The 24,279-nt window shown below is 38.7% G+C and overlaps 2 protein-coding genes across 2 annotated transcripts; both read right to left on the reverse strand.

The window, feature by feature from the left end:
- Positions 1 to 678: 678 nt before the first annotated feature.
- LOC121527933 (zinc finger protein Xfin-like) lies at positions 679 to 13,149 on the reverse strand. Its single transcript, XM_041814976.1, has 3 exons — positions 12,981 to 13,149; positions 10,051 to 10,236; positions 679 to 7,229 (listed from the first exon to the last, which is right to left on the reverse strand). The coding sequence occupies exons 1-3, from the start codon at positions 13,087 to 13,089 to the stop codon at positions 1,345 to 1,347; spliced, it is 6,180 nt and encodes a 2,059-aa protein (XP_041670910.1). The 5' UTR covers positions 13,090 to 13,149; the 3' UTR covers positions 679 to 1,344.
- A 4,370-nt stretch (positions 13,150 to 17,519) lies between these two features.
- On the reverse strand, positions 17,520 to 24,020 carry g6pc1a.2 (glucose-6-phosphatase catalytic subunit 1a, tandem duplicate 2). Its single transcript, XM_041815733.1, has 5 exons — positions 23,656 to 24,020; positions 23,433 to 23,542; positions 20,488 to 20,608; positions 20,079 to 20,194; positions 17,520 to 18,509 (listed from the first exon to the last, which is right to left on the reverse strand). The coding sequence occupies exons 1-5, from the start codon at positions 23,892 to 23,894 to the stop codon at positions 18,007 to 18,009; spliced, it is 1,089 nt and encodes a 362-aa protein (XP_041671667.1). The 5' UTR covers positions 23,895 to 24,020; the 3' UTR covers positions 17,520 to 18,006.
- Positions 24,021 to 24,279: the final 259 nt, after the last annotated feature.

The following is a 24,279-nucleotide window of genomic DNA, read 5'->3' on the forward strand; positions in this document are numbered from 1 at the left end:
CAATGGTTGCTACATATCTGCTTTCGTGTAACACTTGACATGCAACGGGTTGTGAGGGCCCGTTATCGCTGCTTGCAGCTTTAATTATTATTATTATCCGTGAATTTTCAAATTAACTGATTTTACACAAAAAAACCCCTGAAAAAATAGTAAAGCACATTATTATTTCTTGATTAATATGTCAAATTATAGTTATTTACTTGCATTCCTGAAGAGAAAAATGAGTTTTAGTGGTTGAATGTTATGCTTGATTCATTTCTGACTTCTCAGAGAAGCCCAGAGTCGGCTCAAATTTGGGTGAATTCAGTTTGAATTCCCTCATTCCTGTTCAAAATGGTAAAATGTGGAGAGCTCACTGAAAATGAACGAGTCTGCATTAAAGCACTTCATGATGCTGGATGGTCTCTGAGACAAATATGACAGGTGGTCTAATAAATTTGTTATACACTGTACCTGTATATAAAGAAAACAGATATATTATAGCTTTTATTACACATATGAGTGAAGGAGACTTCTCAGTTTGCATAACAGAGCAGTCAGACAAAATAATAGCTTGGCTTTTTTTATTTTTTAAAGATACTTCAACATCATTTATGTCATTTGCAAAAATGGACAAGTTATCAAACCAATCTAAAAAAACAACAGAAATTTACAAAAGTTGAGAATTTGATACTCCATTTTAAAGTGTGGTAAAAGAAGTAATACTAGTGTAAAACTCATTTGATTTTTTTTTTTAAGATTTATTTTTGGCCTTTTTGCCTTTATTTGATAGGACAGTGGATAGAGTCGGAAACAGGGGAGAGAGCAGGGAGAGACATGCAGGAAATAGTGCCACGGGCCGGATTCGAACCCGGGTCACCTGCGTATATGGCATGTGCCTTAACCACTCGACTACTAGCGCGCCAAACTCATTTGATTTTTAAACGCGTTTTTGAGTGGTATAGTTGTGTCATGACATTCTTTAAGATCAGGCTAACAAAGATGCAGAGTAACTTTCAGGTTTACTGCCAAAGTCAAAGCTAGTGATCTGACACTGTATGTGATAGAGCATCTTTGTGGTATTGTAAAGGCTTTTACAAGCAAAATATTGTGGGGGTAGGAATGGGCAATAATACAGTAATACTGAATCCCTAGGTACTTTGAAACAACCACAATATTGCTTTGATGGTGCTGGGAAAACTTGGTCCCACCTGCTTCTTGTATGTGTTTTTTACCAACTGGGGTTAATACCATAAACCATGGAAAAATTCTACAAATGTTTAACAGTCTTTAAAAGATGAATAACACCCAATCCTATCTATACCAAAATAAATACTGGCGCATCTCAAACAAACAACAAAAATATTAGTATCTGTGAGTCTTCTCGTGCTTCTTCAGACTCTCTTTCCACCTATACATTTTGCCACAGATGCTACAGCTGTGCTTTCTCCCAGTGTTGTGCGTTTCAAGGTGTTGTTTAAGAGGCCAGTGGGCCTTGAAGCTCTTCCCACACACGTTACACTGATACGGTTTTTCTCCAGTGTGGAATCTTAAGTGAATTTTCAGAGAACTGCTCTGGTGGAACTTCTTGTTGCACACAAAGCAGCGGTATCTGAACTCTCCCGTGTGGGTCCTCATGTGGGCTGTGAGGCACGCCCTCCATTTAAATCTCTTCCCACAGACGCTGCAGAGAAAAGGCTTTTCGTTTGTGTGGGATTTGATGTGACTCATCATATAATACCTAAAGAGGAAGCTCTGACCACACACGTGGCAGACATATGTTTTCTTCCCAGTGTGGATTAGCATGTGAGTCTTTAGCTTCCCCTTTTCATAGAAGGATTTCCCACATACGCTACATACGTACGGTTTCTCTCCAGTGTGCATCCTCATGTGGATCTCCAGCTGATATGGAGATTTGAATAGTTTGCCACAAACTTCGCAATCATTTTTTTGGTCGTATGTTTGTAAGTGAAGTCTCAAGCTCTCCTTAGACTCAAAATGTTTCCCGCACACTCCACAAATTTTTACATCCATCTCATGTCTTTTTACGTGTTTAATGAAACAGGTTCTGATGCTAAAAGACCTGCTGCACACTTTACACAGGTAATTATGGTCCATATTTTCAGTTTCTTCACTTTTCATGCCCTCCCTTACACTATTGCCAACATTGGTCTCAGCGTCACAGCTCTCTGGTTGTCTCTTATCTGTTTGATTTAGTTTAATGTTGAACTTATTGTCGATTTTATTTACATTGAGGTTCTCATCACTTTCCAAATGTTTACTGCATGTCTTGCACATTTCAGGGTTTTGTCTAACACCCTGACTCTGTCTGAAGCTTTGACCACAGACGCTGCAGTCATGAGCCCTTGTATGCACTTGTATATGTGCCACAAGGAGCCCTTTTTGACTAAAAGCTTTCCTGCACACACTGCAAATGTATGGTTTCTCTCCTGTATGTATCCTCATGTGCATCTCCAGCTGCTGTGGGCGACTGAACTGTTTGCCACAAACTCCACAGTCACTTCTTTGGGTGTAAGATTGCAGATGAAGTCTCAAGCTCTCTGCAGACTCAAAACCTTCCCCACACACTCCACATATAGCTTTGTCAGTCTCCTCTTTTTTTACATGATTTAATAAAGAAACTCTGAAGCAGAAAGATCTGCTGCATACTTGACAACAATACTTGGGGCCCATATTTTCAGTTTCTTCACTTTTCATGTCCTCCATAACACTTTTGTGTACATTGGTCTCAGAGTCACAGCTCTCTGTTTGTCTCTCATCTGTTTGATCCTGTTCAATGTTTAACTTACTGTCTATTTTAGTTAAATTCACGTTCTCAAAACTTTCCAAACGTTTACTGCATGTCTTGCACATTTTAGGACTTTGTCTCAAACTCTGACACTGTCTGAAGCTTTGACCACAGACACTGCAGACAGATGCTCTTGTGTGCACCTGCATGTGTGTCACAAGGAGCCCCTTTCGACTAAAAGCTTTCCTGCACACACTGCAGATGTATGGTTTCTCTCCTGTATGTATCCTCATGTGCATCTCCAGCTGCTGTGGGCGACTGAACTGTTTGCCACAAACTCCACAGTCACTTGTTTGAACGTAAGATTGCAGGTGAAGTCTCAAGCTCTCAGCAGACTCAAAACCTTCCCCGCACACTCCACATATATCTTTGTCGGTCTCCTCTTTTTTCACATGATTCAATAAAGAAACTCTAAAGCAGAACGATTTACCACATACTTGACAACAATATTTAGGGCCCATACCTTCAGGGTCTTCATGTCTCTTCTGAATAGTAGATCCCTCACTTACCTCTGACTCCTCATCATTTCTACCTGCTTTGCTCTCAGCATCACAGCTCTCTGTCTGCCTATGATCAGTTTCATTCTGAGTCATATTTTCCTTGTCATCTAACTTTGAATGACCATGCAATCCCCCGCCAGATTCCAGACTTTTGCTGCAGAATGTGCAGAGTTTTGGGCCCTGTCCAGAACCCTGGGTCCATCTTAAGTTCTGACCACACATGCTGCAAACACATTCCTTAGTGTGGCCTCGCATGTGCGCCTTTAGGTACTCATTCCTGGCAAAAGCTTTGCCACAAACATCACAGATGTATGGTTTTTCTTTGGTATGCACGTGCATATGTGACATCAGCGTTCCCTTTTGAGCAAAAGATCTATCACAGACACTGCAGATGTATGGTTTCTCTCCTGTGTGTGTCCGCGTGTGCATCTCCAGCTGTGTTGGGCCTTTAAATTGTTTTCCACAAAATTTACAATCACTTGTTTGGATATTTTGGGCACATGTTTTTAGGTGAGGTCTCAAGCTCTCCTTGGACTCAAAATGTTTACCGCACACTCCACAAATATCTTTTTCATTCTCAACTTTTTTGACATGCTTCAAGAATGAGGCTCTGTGGCAGAAAGACTTGCCACATACTTTACAGCAATATCTCCTGTCCATATTTTCAGGGTATTGTGGTTTGATTGAGCTTTGAGCCTGCATGTCAGCTCCTTCCCTTTTCTTTGACTCATTGTCATCACTACCTTCTTTGCTCTCAGCATCCCTGCACTCTATCTGCATGCCATCTGTTTGATTCTGGATGAGATTTTCTTTGATTCCCATTCCTAACTGGACATTCAATCTCTCATCAGACTCCTGAAGTTTGCTGCAGGCTTTGCACAGCTCTGAATTCTGTCCAAAACCTTGATTCTGTCTGAAGCTCTGCCCGCACATGTTGCACACACATTCCTTGGTGTGAACTCGCATGTGCATCTTCAGAGATTCGTTCCTGGAGAAGGCTTTCCCACAGGCATCACAGCTGTATGGTTTCTTTTTGGTGTGCACCCGCATGTGTGCCATCAGTGTTCCCTTGAGTGCAAAAGATCTCTCACAGACACTACACATGTATGGTTTCTCTCCTGTGTGTGACCTCATGTGCATCTCCAGGTGTTTTGGGCCATCACATTGTCTGCCACAGACTCCACATTCACTTGTTTCAGTGTAAGATTGAAGGTGAAGCTTTAAGCTTTCTATGGACTGAAAAGGTATCCCACAAACTCCACAAATATCTTTTTCATCCTCTACTTTTTTGACATGCTTCAAGAATGAGGCTCTCTGGCAGAAACACCTGCCACACACTTTACAGCAATATTTCCCTTCCACATTTTCAGGGCCTTTGGGTTTCACCGAGCTTTGAGAATGAATAACTAGTCCTCCACTTTCCTTTGACTCATCATCATTGCTGCCTGCTTCACTTTCAGCATCATTGCTCTCTGTGTGCCTGTCATCTGTTAGATTCTGGGTGACGCTTTCCTGGATTTCCATTTCTGACTGAGCATTCTGCTTTTCAGAGTCTTGACTTTCACTACAGTTTTCACACAGTTCTGAGTTCTGTCCAGAACCGAGACTCTGTCTGAAGCTCAGACCGCACATATTGCAGACACATTCCCTTGTATGACTTTTTATGTGTTTGTTCAGGGTTTTGTTTGTGGCACATGCTTCCCCACAGACATCACAGCTGTATGGTTTCTCTTTGGTATGGACCTGCATATGTCTTTGCAGGTTTCCCTTTTGACAAAAGGCTTTCCAGCACACACTGCAGATGTAAGGCTTCTGTCCTGTGTGTGTTCTCATGTGCATCTCCAAGTGTTTTGGGGAGTTGAACTGTTTTCCACAAACATCACAGTTGTTTGTTTGGATATGAGATTGTAGGTGAAGTCTCAAGCTCTCCTTGGACTCAAAATGTTTCCCACACACTCCACAAACATCTTCATCCTTCTCATATTTGTTTACATGCTTCAAGAATGAGGCTCTGTGGCAGAAAGACCTGCCGCACACTTTACAGCTGTATTTCAGATCCATATTTTCAGGATCTTTCTGTTTTGCTGAGCCTTGAGCCTGAATAACAGCTCCTTCACTTTCTTTTGACTCATCATTGGTACCTGATTCGTGCTCAGCATCACAGCTCTGCATATGCATTTCATCGTTTTGAATCAGGTTAATGTCTTCTTCACTGTCTATGTTTGAATGTGCCTTCAAGCTGTCACTGTTCTCTTGATGGTTACCACAGTCTTTGCACAGGATTGGGCTTTGTCCAGAACCCTCAGTCTGTCTGAAGCTCTCACCACACATACTGCAGACACACACTCCAGTGTGGACTCGACTCTTGTGTGCCTTCAGGCTTACATTAGTAGCATAGGCTTTCCCACAGATTCTGCAGATGTACGGTTTCTCTCCAGTGTGGATCCGCTCATGTGTCAACAGTGTCCCCTTTAGACTAAAGGCTTTCCCGCACATTCTACAGATGTATGGCTTCTCTCCTGTGTGTGTCCTCATGTGCATCTCCAGATGTTTTGGGCCATCACATTGCCTGCCACAGACTTCACAGTCAGTTGTTTCGCTGTAAGTTTGCAGGTGAAGTCTCAAGCTCTCCTTGGACTCAAAATGTCTCCCACACACTCCACAAGTATCTTTATCACTCTCAAATTTTTTGACATGCTTCACAAATGAGGCTCTGTGGCAGAAAGACCTGCCGCACACTTTACAGCTGTATTTCAGATCCATATTTTCAGGATCTTCCTGTTTTGCTGAGCCTTGAGCCTGAATAACAGCTCCTTCACTTTCTTTTGACTCATCATTGGTACCTGATTCGTGCTCAGCATCACAGCTCTCCATATGCATTTCACTGTTTTGAATCAGGTTAATGTCTTCTTCACTGTCTATGTTTGAATGTGCCTTCAAGCTCTCACTGTTCTCTTGATGGTTACCACAGTCTTTGCACAGGTTTGGGCTTTGTCCAGAAACCTCAGTCTGTCTGAAGCTCTCACCACACATACTGCAGACACACACTCCAGTGTGGACTCGACTCTTGTGTGCCTTCAGGCTTACATTAGTAGCATAGGCTTTCCCACAGATACTGCAGATGTACGGTTTCTCTCCAGTGTGGATCCGCACATGCGTCATCAGCGTCCCTTTTAGACTAAAGGCTTTCCCGCACATTCTACAGATGTATGGCTTCTCTCCTGTGTGTGTCCTCATGTGCATCTCCAGATGTTTTGGGCCATCACATTGCCTGCCACAGACTTCACAGTCAGTTGTTTCGCTGTAAGTTTGCAGGTGAAGTCTCAAGCTCTCCTTAGACTCAAAATGTTTCCCACACACTCCACAAGTATCTTTATCACTCTCAAGTTTTTTGACATGCTTCACAAATGAGGCTCTGTGGCAGAAAGACCTGCTGCAAACTTTACAGCTGTATTTCACAAGGGATGAGTCTTTATTCTTAATGTCTTTAGCTGTGTCAGGTTCATGTTTTTTTCTTATTGGTCTGATATGAGTCTCCTCGCCACTTTCATTGCTTTCAGCTTCTTCACTAGCCCTCCACTCCTCATCGCTGTCACCCTCTTGTCTCTCACCATCAGAACTCTCCGTCTCATTGTTTTGATCCCTGCAGTTGTTTCCTTCCACATCATTATCCTCATTTAGATCTTCATAACAATCACTATCTTCAGTCTCAGCTTCAGAACTGTCCAGCAACAGAACAGTTGTTTCAACCACAGATGAGGCGAACTTTTCTATCTTTTGTGTTTGCTGAAAATGCAAGGGCTCACTTTGGATTAACTCAGAGTCTGTCCCTGTAGACGTGTCTGTGATCTGCTGATGTGATGTTTCATAGACCTCAGTGTCAATGCTTCTCTGCTGCTCAGTTGAAATATCCTCATCAGTGTCCAGCCTAGAGAGTCTGCCTGAAGAGAAATAAAAGGGGGAGTCTTGAATGAAAAGACCATCTGTTGCTATCAAGACAAACATCAAAGTCATAACATTATCACTAATAAAGCTCCTATGCAAGGGCAGCAAGACCCCCATTCTTCACTGAGCATTTAGAGACCCCACTTCCAAAAAAATGGGCATTTTTTTGACATTGAGTAAAATGTAAATAGAATAGAATACAAATATTTAAGATCCTTTAAACCTAATGTCTATTTAAAACAGCAGAAAGACAAGATATTCAATCTGTTTCTTTTTTAATATACACATCCTCTGAGTTTGATGCCTGCAGTGTTCCAAAAAAATGAGACAGGAGCAAGTAAAGGCTGTGAAACTTGTGGAATGCTTAGAAACACCTGAAACATTCCAAAGTTAGGTAGGTTGATTGGAAACAGGTTGGATATAAAAGGCTGAAAGGATTATTCACTCACAGTCAATCATCATTCACTCTGTGAAAGACTGCGTGGGCAAATAGTCCAACGGTTTACAATACTCCTCAACTGCAAAGAACTTGCAGTTTATCATCTACAGTCCAAAAATTCATCAAAAGATTCAGAGAATCCTGAGAAATCTCTGCACATAAAGGGAAAGGCTGAAAACTAACACATGATGCCTGTGACCTTCCATTCCTCAGATGGCACTGCATCAAACACCGGCTTCATTTTGTGATGGATATTACAATGTGGGCTCAGGAACACTTCACAAAACCACTGTCAATCAATGCAGCATAGTACTGCATCTACCAATGTAAGTTAAGACTTGTGACTTCCCTTGGCCCAAGCTCATCTCAGATGGATGACCTAAAGTGGAAAAATGTGCTGTGGTTTTACGAGTGGACATTTCAGACTGTTTTTAGAAATCATGGGTTTGGGGTGCAGATGGCCTAGAACCCTCCCACATCAGCAAAGGCTTTCCCACAGGTGCTGCAGATGAATGATTTCTCGCCATGGTTTCTCTTCACTGCATCAAAAACCAGCTTCATTCTGTGATGGATATTACAATGTGGTTAGGTTGTTCTCCATGTACACGGGCGGCCAGTTCAAGTCGTTTGTGGCTTTTTCACCGCCACTCTCTCATTCCTGTTTCCAGCTCTATCCCATGCCCCTCTCTGAATAAAACAGCATAAAAGCTCCACAATAAATCTTTAGAAATAAATAAATGATGGCTTTCAAAAGAGGAAAATGACCATCCAGACTGTTAACACCAAGGTCAAAAGCCAGCATCTGTGATGATGTGAGGGTGCATTAGTACCATGACATGGGTCACTTGCCCTTCTTTGAAGACACCATTACCTCTGAGAGGTACATACAGGTTTTGGAGGAGCATATGCTTCTATCCAGTCCTTTTCAGAGATATCCCAGCTGATTTCAGCAAGACAATGCCAAGCTACATTCTGCATGAGTTACAACAGCACGGCTTCACAGTAAAGGAGTGCAGGTACTAGATTGGCAGTCAAGACCTGCCTCCCAAAAATGCATGATGCATCATGAAGCCATATTATGACAATGGAAACTTCAAGTTGCTGAGCGATGCAAGATATACATCAAGCAAGAATGGGAAAGAACTGCACTTTTAATACTTCAGCAGTCAGAACCTTCAGTCTCCAGATGCTTACAGTGTTTTTATAAGAAAAGTGATGCAACACAGTGGTACACATGCTATTGTCCCAAGTTTTTTAAAGAAGTTGCAGGATCAAATTCACAATGTCGCATAAAAACAAAAACAATAACAATAAAATCAATTAATCTGGAATTTAAATATCTTGTCTCTGTGCTTTATTTTATACAACGTCCGAACTTTTTTGGGTTCTGGGTTTTAAACACTCAAAAACAACATGTTGCCTGGGTTATTTAGGAGTATCAAAATTTAACCAAACTGCATGATGGTGACTGCAAAGCTGTTCACCAATTGTCAACTGTGGGGGACTCAAGTCACGTGACTTGACTCAAGTCAGACTCAAGTTGCAAATTTGAGGACTTGAGACTTGCTTGACGAACACTGATAAAAGACTCGACTTGCTTGTGACTTGGTCTTCATGACCTGAGACTTGACTTAGACTTGAGACAGATGACTCCAAAGGACTTGACTTATTTAATTTAAATATCTGCATTTTTTTAAAAGTTAGATTACCTTGGAAATTATGTTTTATTTTGAAACATAATCAGGTGATTTGACAGTGCAATGCATGTGGATGTGTAAACACATCCTTTCTAGTTGAAAGGATCCATCACACACATATACATGCAAGTTTGGATGTATGTGTGTGTGATATGGATGTGTTTGTGTGTGTGTGTGTGATAAAGTTTGTGTGGATTAGCTTTTGTAAGCAGTTTGATTCATATTTGATTCACATTTGCTGTCCAATGTGGACAGATTGACTAGCGGCTTTCTGTTTCATTTTTATGTTGAGGCATTTGTACCACTTTTACTGACTTAAATGTGGAAACTGGGTAGATCATCCGATTTTTGTATGACTTGACTTGTGACTTGCTTGACTTATATTAGGGACTCGATTTGACTTGCTTGATCCTCACCACAGTGACTTAGGACTTGCTTGGGACTTAGCTAAAGGTTATGACTTGAGACTTGCTTTTGACTTGCACATGAGAGACTTGCTCCCATCTCTGCCAATTGTCAAGCTCTTCTTAAAATACAGCATAGGTGAAAATCTACAGATATGACTTAACAGATTTCAACCACAGGATATAAAAAAACAAGAAAGGAATAACAGGATCACAAGAGTAGGAGTTGGACAACAATAATTCCAGCAGGATGAAAACTATTTTCTCTAATATATACCTGGTGTATATAAATCAGCCTCTGTTTCCAATGTGATGTCCAACAACTGGAGCTCACCCTCCTCATTGGAATCAGGGACCTCAGGCTCATATTCACCCAGCATGACCTCCAGCATCTTACAGATGTCATCAGCAACCTCTGAAAGCTGCTTTTGTACGGCTGCCTTCTGCCAATCAGTCAACATTTCTGTACAGAGAAACAGAAGAAAACAATAGCTATTTCTATAGAAAATAATCTTCCTTTACATCAGAGGGAAATACTTAAGGGCACAAACCCAAATTCATTTTAATTCACTGTGTTTGGTTACCTCTGCTGTTTATTAAAATGTGCTGTATAAATAAAGTAGATTGGGTTGCCCTAATGCAGCAGTATTAATGTTTTCACTTGCCATCATCATTTGCCTCTTTTGGCCCATAATTTTCTATTCTAATGGGGTAAATGCTGTTTATGAGTCTTTCATTAGGACTAGTGTTTTGAGGTGTAACATGAGCGCCCTCTGCTGGTGAGTTATGACCTTTCTCACATGTAAGGGTCTCTGTACAGTTAGAGGATTCCTTTTCATTAGATATATGTTTATAATACATTATCCTACATGGTGTCTTACTTCAGAAATAAAAAAATTAATACAAAGCATCGATTTCAAAATAATTTTACTGATGCTTCATGACATTTGCTCCATGAAACAAACAGGCCTCGTCCTTTTCATGTACAGTCAGGGTCATCTTCATTGCAAGGATTAGCTTTTATTTTTTTCTGAATGTCTTCCAAATTTTGTATCAAACAGTTTTGTTATTTTGTGGATTTCTTTAAGGGACTCATTTTGACTAAATAATAAAATAATAATGATTATTATAAATGTATATACATAATGCTGAGGAAAAAAGACGAAACTCTTGACTTTATTCTCATAATTCTGACTTTTTCCCCCAAAATTCTGACTTTAATCTCATAATTCTGACTTTTTCCCTCAGAATTCTGACTTTAATCTCATAATTCTGACTTTTTCCCTCAGAATTCTGACTTTAATCTCATAATTCTGACTTTTTCCCTCAAAATTCTGACTTTAATCTCATAATTCTGACTTTTTTCCACAGAATTCTGATTTTGATCTCAGAATTCTGACTTTAATCTCAGAATTGTAACTTTAATCTCAGAAATCTGCAAAATTTACTTTCATCTGAAAAGAGGACTTTGGACTACTTAGCAACAGTCCAGTTCTTTTTCTCCACAGCCCAGGTAATGTGACATTTGTAGCCCATGTCTTGGATTCGTCTGTGTGTAGTGGCTCTTGATGCGCTGACTCCAGCCTCAGTCCACTCCTTGTGAAGCTCCCCCAAATTCTTGAATGGATTTTGCTTGACAATCCTCTCAAGGCTGCGGTTATCCCTCATGCTAGTGCACCTTTTCCTACCACATTTTTTCCTTCCAATCAGCTTTCTATGAATATGCTTGGATACAGCACTCTGTGAACAACCAGCTTCTTTAGCAATGACCTTTTGTGGCTTACCCTCCTTGTGGAGGGTGTCAATGACTGCCTTCTGGACATCTGTCAAGTCTGCAGTCTTCCCCATGATTGTGTAGCCTACTGACCCAGACTGAGAAACCATTTAAAGGCTCAGGAAACCTTTGCAGGTGTTTTGAGTTAATTAGCTGATTAGGGTGACACACCATGACTTTCCAGTACTGAACTTTTTCACAATATTCAAGTTTTCTGAGACACTGAATTTTGGGTTTTCATTATATGTAAGCCATAATCATCAACATTTCAAGAAATAAAGGCTGAAATATTTCACTCTATGTGTAATGAGTCTATATAGGTTTTCATTTGGGTTGAACTTTTTCATGATATTCTAACTTTTTGAGCTGTACCTGTGATGTAATGCCTCCATATCACAACTATGTCTGGGGGTTATAGCATACAGTGAAGTAGGGCTCAAGTGGTTCACCATAGCAGTGCTGAACTGGGCGGGCAGGAGTTGCAGCGTACATGGTGCTCCCATAAATTAAAGCACCTGCAGTAGCAACACCAGCCCCGTGCATACTTTGCGTAGACCTCTGCCGATTTTCTTCAAAAGACTTGGTTTCTGAACGTCTTCTGCAGGACTCTGCAGCTGCTGGGATTCAGGAATTGTCTCCTCCAAGTCCTCATCTGACATCAGTCTTTCCCTTGCCTCAGCCATGTGGGTTTCCTCTGTTAAGCATGCTGTCAGCTGATTCCCACTCCTCCCTCGTCTCAAGCTCACCACCCATGAGCCGATTTTCCTCCCTCAAGGCTAACATGTCCACTTCTAGACAGCTGATGGAGGTACTTGGGGTTGTCCTGTCCTTACTAAGACAGGACAACAATGGCAAAACCCTGACAAACATTATTGCACTAACACGGCAAAATACACACTAAAACTAATCGTACGACACACTTGCACACTGCTAACTTACTTGAACCGCGACTGTTAGACCTTTATATGTCTGTTAGACCTTTATATGAGTCTATTGGACCTCTATATGAGACTGTTAGACCTCTAAATCAGACTGGTACAGCTTCAGTTGAGTCAACTGTTCCTGCAGAGCTGCCGTAAAGTGGTTGTTGTTATGGCCAGCTGTACATTAGATGAATAAAGTTGAAGCCGTGGTTGAAGATGTTACTCTTTTGAAAGTTGTTTATTATTTTAAGAATATCAAATAGATTAGCTCAATGGGTTTTGTGACTCTGAAATGGTCAGGACAGAAACGTTCTCCTTTAACAGCCGTTAAGGAAAAGTCATCAGTTAACACGGTCACTCTTTAAACCGTAACACCTGAGAGTGTTTATAGCCTGGTGCCTTAAACTACATCACAGAAAGAATACACAGCCGCAAAGTGAACAATAATTTCTCCATTATTAACAAGATTAATACAAAGTAAAATATCACCTTATGGAGGTAAATACAAACCTGGTGTGTTCTTCATCCTCCTCATCGTCTCCACAGCTCTGAAAATCTCCTCCACAGCTGCAGACAGCCTCTCCTCCACCAGCGCCCTCAACGCCGACACTTGACACATCTTTGACACTAAATGTCTTTTTCTAACCGTCTAGTATTTTATTTCCTCAACTGTAACTGCGGAAATGTTTACTGCTCACAGCAAAAGTAAAAACTGGAGAGCTAATGCACCGTCGGGGTCTTCTTCTACCCTACTATTTTTGGTGGTTTTTAAGGTTGATGGAAATCTCCGCCACCCTCTGTTCGTTTATGGTATTGCAACAATGTGGAATACAAGACAATGCTTGTTCAAAAAATTGAAGCATGTTTAGATAAAGGAAAACAACACAATCAAAATAACAGTTCGTGACGAAAAAGCTAAAAGCAAAAGTATTATCATTAAAAATAACCTATATTACTGATTTTCATGCAACATGCAGCAATTCAAAAACGAGTTTGGACCATTTCTATACAGCAGTGCAGTTTATTTTTCTGTACTTTACACTTCCATCTAATACTGCTTCATACATTTGTGCATTTGATAGCTCTAGTCACTTTTAAAATCACAATTCAACTTACCATTTTTGTTGTCCTGCCAAACCTTAAATGCTTTTCAGCTTTTAACTGTCCATTTTTTTTACCACTTTGAGCCAATTTTTCACCAATCTGTGCCAAATTTTGCCAATTTAAACCCACTTATTCTTTCCAGTGTTTCACACTTTTAACCCATTTTTACCACCTTTTTTAACCACCAATCATAATTTTAACCAGTAATGTTTGCCACTTTTTCCTTTCTTGACGAGTATTTTTCTGCGTATCCTCTTTTTTGCCTCTTTGCCACAGTTAACCATACATTTAACCATTTTTTGCTATTCTTAAACCCATTTTCATCACTTATTGCCACTTACAGTTAATTTTTTTCCACTTTGAAATCTGTTCATTTCTTTAGTTGCCCTTTTTTGCTGCTTTTTAACTGCTTTTCACCATTTAAACTACCTATTTTGTCATGTTATCCCTTTTTTTATCACTGTAAGCCAATTTTCCCCACTTTTTAGCTAATTTTTGCCACTGTTCAACCATCTTCATCACTTATTTCTGCCACTTTTAACCTATTTTTGACATTTATACTCAATTTTACATATTCCTTAGAGGAGCTGTTCAGGGCCCGCTGCCACAGGAAGGCCCTGGGCATCCTGAAGGACTCATCCCACCCAGCACGTCACCTGTTCCAACTGCTGCCCTCAGGAAGACGATTTAGGACAATAAGAGCCAAAACTAACAGACTGAAAAACAGCACATATCCCAGAGCAGTTTCAATAATAAATGATAATTGCACTAAATGGAAATGCTCATGCACTGAATGGAACTGCATACAATTTCATTGTACCTTTGTATAATGAAAATAAATGATTCTGGATTTTCTCCACTTTTTAACTGCTTTCAGCTTTTAACTGTCCATTTTTGCCACTTTAAGCCAATTTATCGCCAATCTGTGCCAAATTTTGCCAATTTAAACCCACTTATTCTTGCCAATGTTTCACACTTTTAACCAATTTTTGCCATTTTTGCCACCTTTCATAATTTTTAACAGCCATTTTTGCCATGCATTTAATTCCTTTCTTAAACCTCTATTTACTACATATCCCCCTATTTTGCCTCTTTTTGCCACATTTCAACATTTTTTGCCACTTTTGAATCCCTTTTCATCACTTATTTCTGCCACTTTTAACCTATTTTTGATGCTTTTACTAATTTGTTTCCACTTTTTAACTGCTTTCAGCTTTTAACTGCTGATTATTGCCTCTCTTAACTAATTTTAGCCACATTTCACCATGTTTTTGGCACTTTAGACCCCTTTTCCCCTTTTGCTGCCCATTTTTGCCAATTATTTCTCACTCTTAGCCAAATGTTGCCACTTTAGACCAATTTTTGCCACTTATAACCGAACCGCTTTTCACCATTTAAATTACCTATTTTTGCCATGTTAGCCCTTTTTTTTACCGTTGTAAGCCATTTTTCCCACTTTTAACCCATTTTTCCACTTTTTACCCCTTCATCACTTATTTTCCTCACTTTCAACCTATCTTTCATATGTTTACTCAATTTTATCTACTTTTTAACTGCTTTTCAGCTTTTAACTGCCAATTTTAGATTCATGTTTGCCACACTTTCACCATTTTCCCCTCTTATTTCTGCCAATTTTTGCCAGTTTTCACCTATATCCTTTGATTATTTCCCCCTTAAGATAATACAGCTTCTTTTACCTTATCTCTGGCATCCTGACATTTGTGTACATTATGGCTTAACTATGAAGTCTGACTTTACTTTCCAAATGGTTAAGTTCGATGTGCCTATTCTTGTTAACATAACAACAAAAGGTAATTCTATCTTAAGGAAAGGGGTTTATGTTTTGAAAATATTATATTTTACTAAAGCATAAATTAATAAAATGATATTTTTTGTTACTTTGATAAAAATGGGTTTTATTCAGGTTAAATATAAAGAATCACAGCTTTACTTGACAATGCCCCGTTATCCCCCCTTATGGGTGGCCTTGTCTGACATAAGGGGGAGAGAAATTCATTCATTAAATGGAAACAAAGGTTTATTATATGATAATAAGCATTATGGAGTTCTACTTTTATTGAATATAGTCCTTAGTTCAAAACAGGAAGTAAGTAACAGAGGTGGAGGAAGCTGACTCTCACATCTTTAATCGCCGTTTTTTTGTTTAGTGTTTGAATTGAGAGCCTCCTGAAGGCATTTTTACATACAGAACATTTAATTTCCCATCATTCATTTTTGACCCAGTTTTTGCCAGCAAAAGAAACAAAACAACAAAAAACCTCAAAAGTGTTTCTCTAAATGCTGAACTCACCACTGATGTCATGTGTGTCTTTTGTAAAGCACAAACAGATAAATATTGAACGTTCAGCTCACACTGTTGACCCTTTGTGCACCGACTGATACACAGACACCAGTATGACGCGTGAATCTACGTCATTGCTGTGCCGGGTTAAAGGCCAGGGCTTCTGATGTTGAGTTAGTGGCTCATATCTTACTATGGCTTTGCCAAAATGATCTCTTTATCTCGTGACGCTGTAAACAACAGCCACAACAGGATATTTTTGGGTTCCAGGAACAGGACTGTGTGCAAAAGGAATAAATGCTCTTTCAGGTGAAATTCATATCTTCACCAACTGCCCTGGCGCCCTCACCTGGGAAATATGTGGTCAAAGTTTGCACCTAGGCAGTGCTTAGGCAGGTACTGCAGCCTGTTCTAGTCTACTCTGCTGCTCTTATACATGTCTTTTGGTGAACTCTAATCTGAGTTTTCTTCAACAGTAGTTTTCTCTTTGCCACTTTTCCATAAAGCAGTGAGTGGTGAAGAACCTGGGCAGCAGTTATTGTAAGCAGAGTCTCTCCCATCTCAGCTGCTAAAGCTTCAGAGTAGTCATAGGTGTTCATTAAAGCCCATCAGCTGCTCATAAATTTAGAGAGGAGCTTCTTCTTGAAATTACTGAACAGCCAGGGGATCACAATAGTTTTAACTTTTCTTCCATGTTAACGTCATTTAGTGGTGGTTGTCTGTACTTTCATACGTTCATTGTAAAATTACCTTCATAAAGCTTATTCAGCTCATGCACGCGTCTATCTTTAGCCACCTAACTTGCTAGATGAATGAAACAAGCAAGATTATACATTTTGTTTTATCCCCACAGCCATTTGAAAAAATCAAACCTTAAACAGGAACAGAATTAACAGTGATCTAATTGGTCCTCTTTGGGATACTTTATTTGAGTTCTTCTGATATATAAAGTATCTCGTGTCGATTCTAGAGTCTGTTGGCAAAAATTTATTTGGGGCCCTTAAAACAGCATTCTTCATTCATATGTTAAATGGTAGCAGAAAAATGAGAAACACATATGGCCATGTATTTTCACATTTGCATTAATTTCAAAATAAAGATGTGAGGGGCATGAAAGAAAGTTTAAATAAGAAATATAAATACAAAACTTTACAACGAGAACAATCTAAACTGGCATAATGTTAAAAATGTGTCAGTCCCCCATAGTTAAAGCTAGGCAAGCAATCTTTAGTCATTTAATATTACATTTAAATGTCTTATAATAAAGAAAGAAAGAAAGAAAGAAAGAAAGAATACTGCTAGGCAATGCATTTGAGGATGAGTGTTTTCAGATGGGACCCTCTTAGGGGGGTTCCCTTCTGTCATTGCAAACTTTGGGCATTGTGAGCCACTGCTGTGGTTATAAGTTTGTCGGCCCTCTTGGGCTCTAACCTAGCCTGAAGCCCGAGCAAATGCCTGACTTGGCTGAAAATATCTGACATTATGCAGATGATCTACAACTATTCCTTTGCCTCAAAAAATTCGTAATACAGGATTTTTCTTTCAGTGAATGTTTACGATGTGGTACACTATTGTAAAGCTAGAGGCTTTTAATTGTATCTCACTAAATATTTAAGCAGTCAAACAAGAAATGAGTCATTGTATACATTTTGACATTTTTTTATTAAAAATATTTGAGTTTCAAAAATATTTTGAAATGTTCTGAAAAAAACCTTTCTATAATATTTAAAATACACAACTATTACAATTGAAATAGCATATCAAAAATGTGACAGTTCATAGCTTTATATATAGCTTCATAGCTTTATAATGAGGTTTAGCATGACAAATGCAAGAAATTAGTCCCTTTGTAGACATGTGTTCAGACCCTGAAAATACCGTAATAATCATGTTTTGTTAAATTCAAATACAAAATCGTTAAGTGCTCCAGGGTATGGTCGTGCTTTCAGCTTCGCACAGTGCTCACAGAGTTCTGTGTCCAAATGACACAAGTGACGATTTCCCATGGTCACACGGGCTTTTCCTGAGTTTAAGTTGAATATCTGAATGCAATAAGCCCCTTAGGTTTTCACCATATTTAAGGGACATTGCTCTTCCATTTCTTGAGTCTGTATAATGTGAACTCCTTACTTACAGGCCCTTTTTGTTCTGCATATTCAGAGCTCCGTTCACACAGTATGGGATGATACTGACAGTGACTAGAGGCACGGTGGCGCTCTTGCAGAAGGACAGCAGGTAGAAGAGAGCTGCTGTGTGCGTGGGAGGCTTGAAGGAATCAAACAGGTGCAGCAGGAGCAGAGAGCTGAGAACACATGCAGCTTTCACCAGCTTGCTGTTGCTCTTCTTGGTCTCGGTATAAAGAGGTGAATGCAGACCCAGACCCAGGCCGAACAGGGTGCCCATGTTACGGAGGAGGCTGGCGAAGGGCGTGGTGTCCAGGTGGACCCACTCGGGCTTCACGCACCACTTCTGAGCTTTCTCCAGAGTCCACAGCAGATCCACGCCGAGAGCTTTGAGCAAGAGGTAGAAGCCAACAGCAAAGGAGGTCAAGAAGAGCGTTGTGTAGAAATATTTCTTCATACTGGCGCTGTAGATCCACTGAGTTCTGTTGAACGCCTCAGCCACGATCATACCTAAAACACATAGAAATGTCAAAGTACTTTATAGTGTTGAAGGAGTTTGTGTGGACTTGATTATCCTAGTTTTGACAGGGCTTCTCAAAATCTACTGTTTGTATTGTGTCTACTGTTAGAAATCAAAATGAAACAAAAACTGTTTCGAATGCAAAATAGTAGAATTTCAAAATGCAACAAAAAGCAAGACAGTTATGCAGACCATTCATCTCTGACAGCTGGCCATCTCAGAATGGACACACATGCTAAAACTTTAGAACTAAAATAGGATTAACCTCTGTTTAGGGTCAAGGTAAGGGTTGGGATGCCAGTAGTTAGAAGTTAATAACTGTACCTGCAAACCTGATAACAAAACTTTCAATGACGCAGAGGATACAATCTGCTTACAAAAAAATTGGCCTCCATGGAAACGGAGCAAAGCTACTCTTGCTGTGTTACCTTACAGCTCTGTTAGCTTTGTAAACTATGTTGATTATGTAGGTAATGTAGCTATGAAGCTAACGGAGAAAAAGCTAAGCTCACAAAGACGCTACATGAGCTATGTACCTATGTTACCTACATAGCTAAATTTGCTTTAGCTAAAACTCACTAACTAAAGCTAACTCAGCTATAGATAACAGAGCTATACAGCTAATGTAGCTCACAAAACAGCTATGTTATCTACATATATACATCAGCTTTGGCTAGGTTTGCTAAATCTCACAATGTTACAGCTAACTAAGAAATAGATAACTTACAGCTCCGTTAGCTAATATAACTCTCAAAACAGCTATGTTAGCTACATATCTGCATTAGCTTTGGCTACTTTTGCTGAAACTTACATTACTAAAGCTAACTTATCTTTAGATAATAGAGCTATGTAGCTAATGTAGCTCACAACCAGCTATGTTATCTACATAGCTACATCAGCTTTGGCTAGGTTTACTAAATCTCACAATGCTATAGCTAACTTAGCAATAGATAACAGAGCTACATAGCTGATGTAGCTGACAAAACAGCTATGTTAGCAACATATCTACATCAGTTTTGGCTAGGTCTACTAAAGCTCACAATGCTATAGCTAACTTTGCAATAGATAATAGAGCTATGTAGCTAATGTAGCTCACAAACAGCTATGTTATTTACATAGCTACATCAGCTTTGGCTAGGTTTACTAAATGTCACAATGCCATAGCTAACTTAGCAATAGATAACAGAGCTACATAGCTGATGTAGCAGACAAAACAGCTATGTTATCTACATATCTACATCAGCTTTGGCTAGGTTTGCCGAAACTTACATTACTAAAGCTAACTGAGAAATAGATAACAGAGCTAGCTAATGTAATGTAAAATGAAACATCACAGGCGTCTGTTTAAATGAGATGCAGTAATCAGAGTTCCAGATATCTGTATTTATCATGCATATAGGGATATGAGTAACCAGGTTTACCTGTGTGCATGTAAATGCAAAAACTTTTTAAAATGATCATAACGGGGATAACGCCCATAACCATAATGTTAAAGTCCACTTAAGCACACTCATAAATATATGCTAAGGCATGATAACTGTTCTCCTCCTTTAACTGACCTGTTATAACACCAGCAATGACTTGGTGGGGGAAATGGGCGGCAATGAAGACCCTTGACAGACAGACACACACTTGGACTCCACAAAACAGCGTCCACAAACCAGCCTTCAGATACCTGAGGAAATAAGAATATTCAGGTTATCAGTCTGGCCTTTGCAAGCTTTGCCCCGGAACAAATAAGTCAACCTTTTAAAGCAATATAACGCTTAACACGGTTACTCCGGGCTGCCTGGACGTCAAAACAACTTGCATATCATCTCTTAAGAGTTCTCAGGAGTCAATGATCAACCACGGAGCAGAACAGATAGCTTGTCCACAGAGATAAGCTCAGGATGGGGAGAAATAGTCAACAACACCTTTACATCACCAGAGAAGACGTAGATTTTCTCAGAGTATCTGTAGACTCACCAGTTCTTATTGGTGGATTTCTTGCTTCCAAATTTCTTCTTGGTGGTCATAATGGCGAGGATGGACGTCACTAGGGTGTAGTAGACCCCCGCTGCCCCCATAGCGTGACCAGAGGGGCTTCCTGAACAACACAAACAGAGACAGAGATAAAAGCAGCTGATTCACTCAAGCAGCACAATGACTGCAGTGTTCAAAACACCAATTAATAAATGAATGAATGAGCGCAGGATGAACATTTGTGCAGTTTTTATTGTTTTGTATTCAGTCATATATCTTTATTTTCTAATCTTGTGTGTTAATATATTTTATACTGTGATGCCTTATTTATGTTTGTTGGCACATTATTAATAGTCTTGTGGTTATAAATGTTGTTTTGACTCTATAAAGCACTTCATACAGTACTCCATTAATAAACTTAGCTTGCCAATAAAGAAATCAACCTAGGGCTGTAAAAATGAATTGCATTAACCTCAATAGATATGATCCACCATGAAAGCACTGATTTCTTTAGATCCTGATTAGTCGCATGCTTTATTATCCCTAATAATCCACACCTGTGTCTCCCTGCAGCCACAGTGATGTGTGAGTCCACCACTGCTCCTTAATATCTCATTTCACTTTAAAATCCCACTATATATAACTACATATATGAGAAAAACTCAAATCTTAGCTAGCATATTCTTCTATTTTTTTTCAATCCATAACAAGCTCTTTTTTCCTTGGTATAAGTTCACATTATACATATACATATAAAAGCAGGTCTGTATCCAAACAGGAGGTTATTCATGCTTGGTTTTAGACAGTAGAAAAATTCAGAATGACACAATAACAATTCAAAATGCAAAATAGTGGAGTTTTAAAAAGGGTTTAATCGTGAATAACTACAGAAATTCTGAGATTAATCCAGATTAAAAATGTTAATCATTTGGCAGCCTTTAGAAATGACTGTAGATATTTGCAGTAATGGAGTATAGGGTGTTTTCAAAATCTCATTATCTTAAACTAAACTGGATTTAAGAATGAAATAACTCTTTTTGTTTTATTAACATCTCCCAGGGCACTTTAAGGAAAACCTAACTATATATAACTATATATATGAGAAAAACTCAAGTCTTAGCTAGTATATTCTTCTATTTTTCTTGTAAAAAGTCTCTTACTGCGCTAAATATCTGCCACATTCACCACATATGTTGAGAAACCAATTTTAATTTATATGGAGCAATTGTAATTAGTCATTTAGCTGCCAATGCAACTGGCAAATTTTACTCACTATGTTTCTTGAAACTGGATATTTTTCTCGCTGTGAAGAAGGAAGTCAAAACTTGACTTATTTAATGTATTTGACTTATTTCTTATATAATATTATTAGACCTATTACAAGCCTCCTTCAGCTTTCAGGTCCAGATAAACATCTTATTTCAAGACATGAAAACGAAAGAAAATGCCTTGATGCTCTAAATAAATGGAGATTAAAAAAATAAAATAAAATAGAATAAAGAAAGCAAAAATTCATAGGAAGCATTTTGAAATGACATCTACAATCAGAAGTAGTTTGTATTACTCAGCTGAAGTCACATAAATGTCCAATGTTGCTTCTTTCATTGGGAAATATTATTTAATTTCACTGCAAAAAACTCCTTCCCTTTTAATGTTTGGAAGTAAGATGTTTAACTTGACTTAGGTGAATGTGATGAAAATAAGTCTAAGTGGATATTTGAAAAATATGAGAATATGACTGAATCTTCTGCAGCTGCTCCATCTTGATGAACATTAAGTAGGTTGCATCATGCTATAAAAGCGTGAGCATCTTATCTATGAATGGCTGATTTACTCATCTTTAATACCACGTTTTTGAACAATTCCCCCGACACTGGATACACCTCCATCATGCTTTCAATGTTTTTTCATCAGTAGATTTTCATTTAAAAACCATTTTTAGAAGTTTTTAAAATATTTGGTTTTTTACCTACTCTATAAAAAAAATATATATAGGACAAGCTAAAAAAAATATTAAACTAAATTTTTGAACTCAAGTTAAAAAGCTGCATGAAGTTAACTTGAGTTGAAACTTAGTAAGGTGTTGAAAAAAAAATCATTACTTGATTATTTAGTTGATATTTTATCAAAATCTTAAAATTCAAAAGAATGATACATAAAAATCAAGACCCATTTTAACATATTCTAGGCTGTGATGATCCCTTTCAAAAATCTTTAATTTGCATGAAGTATATGAAAAACATTTAATTTTCTTGTTTTTTTTGCATCACAGACATCAGATTTTTTCCCCTTAATGTGTCATTTAGATTACCCCAAATTATTATTAAAGATATTATCATCAGATCTGATACTGATTTAAAATTAATACAAAAAAAAAAGTATATTATTTCAATTTTGGTCATGAACAGCCTGAGTATAACTAATTTTACATCATAGTTTGAATGCTGAACTTTTGCTTGTGATAGAGCATGTTTAATAGTTCTTTTTGTTTCTTACTTAGGGTTTAGATATATTTATATAGAATAACTCTCTATTATTACAAAGACAAATTATTCAATTCACTGTTTTGCAAGGAATTTCAATAAAATAATACTAACTTCTATTTGAAAAAAATCAAACAAAATAGCAATGAATTTGTTGGAAATTTTGGATATTTGCTATCAAACTACTAATTATAAATTTAATTAATTATAATTATCAAAAGCACAGTATAAATTAAAGGTTCACGAGCTTTAAGATTGGTCTGAGTTGATTCACCTTTGTGAAATCAGTTTTTAAAGATCTTTTATTTTGGCAGTTTATGTTAACCAACATGACTGGATTCAATCAAATAAAGATTAAGAAAAGTTTGGTCATTAGTAATTGTATGAAATGCATTAAGACTGGGAAAAATCTGAGGTTAAATGGGCCAGCAGCAAAAAAAAAAAGCCATGAATGAAATCTCTCACCTGGTCCGGTCTCACAGGTCATGGGGTACTGCTCAATATGAGGACGAGCAGAGTCTGCATAGTAAGCCGTCTCATGGACCCACCAGTATGGCCTCTCTCCAAACAGAATCCTGCAGAGAAAATGACAGTAATTTCCCCTCAGGGGCCATCTTTTCAACATTCAAGAAAATTTGCAATTAATAAAACTTTTTCAAAAACCCTCTGGTTAATTTTTGGGATGTACCATTTGAAGACCAAGTTGAGCCAGTCTCCGATCACGGCCACCCAGATGAGTTTAACAGCCACAGAGGAGCGCAGGTGAAACCACAGCGGGAAGAAGATGAAGAAGGTGTTCCTGAGGTCTGCAGCCCAGGACACCCAGAGGAACAAACCCTGGGCATCCTGATAGTTGGTCTGCAGGTAGTGGGTGGTGCTCACCCCAAAGCCCTGCATGGCGTCCATCACAGAGTTTATAACATTCATGATGAAGAGGGAGAAAAGTCGGTGTGTTGGTGTGTGAAATAGAAAACAAGAGTGTTGCTATCAGTGACACAGCTGGTTGGTTTTATACAAGAGGGACCCACTACCCAAACGCATGCTCACACTGACCTTTGGACCTTGCACATGTGTAATAAAACACCGGGAGTCAGGAGAGTTTGGGAAGTTTGTCACACAAACAAGTTAGATAGCAGGATAACAAAGTCACATTTCGTAGTGTTCAAAGAATAGTGGATGCAGCAGAAAGAGGGAAAAAGATTAGATTTTTAAAACTCTAAAATAAATTCAGATTCAACTAACAGTAAGGGTTATGTTAAGGGTTAAGGTAAGGATTAGGATACCAAAAGTTGGATGTCAAAAACCTACCCTG

The sequence above is a fragment of the Cheilinus undulatus genome, linkage group 20, assembly GCF_018320785.1.
Source record: "Cheilinus undulatus linkage group 20, ASM1832078v1, whole genome shotgun sequence".
NCBI classification, from domain to species: domain Eukaryota; kingdom Metazoa; phylum Chordata; class Actinopteri; order Labriformes; family Labridae; genus Cheilinus; species Cheilinus undulatus.

What these genes read in the sequence shown, in the direction of transcription:
- g6pc1a.2 (XM_041815733.1), bottom strand. Translation starts at nt 23,894, where the DNA reads ATGAATGTTATAAACTCTGTGATGGACGCCATGCAGGGCTTTGGGGTG. An exon ending in CTCAACTTGGTCTTCAAATG is followed by an intron (nt 23,543 to 23,655) that starts GTACATCCCAAA and finishes TTTTCTCTGCAG; the next exon opens with GATTCTGTTTGGAGAGAGGC. An exon ending in AAATCCACCAATAAGAACTG is followed by an intron (nt 20,195 to 20,487) that starts GTGAGTCTACAG and finishes TTATTTCCTCAG; the next exon opens with GTATCTGAAGGCTGGTTTGT.
- LOC121527933 (XM_041814976.1), bottom strand. Translation starts at nt 13,089, where the DNA reads ATGTGTCAAGTGTCGGCGTTGAGGGCGCTGGTGGAGGAGAGGCTGTCT. An exon ending in GAGGATGAAGAACACACCAG is followed by an intron (nt 10,237 to 12,980) that starts GTTTGTATTTAC and finishes TTCTCTGTACAG; the next exon opens with AAATGTTGACTGATTGGCAG. An exon ending in GGCTGATTTATATACACCAG is followed by an intron (nt 7,230 to 10,050) that starts GTATATATTAGA and finishes ATTTCTCTTCAG; the next exon opens with GCAGACTCTCTAGGCTGGAC.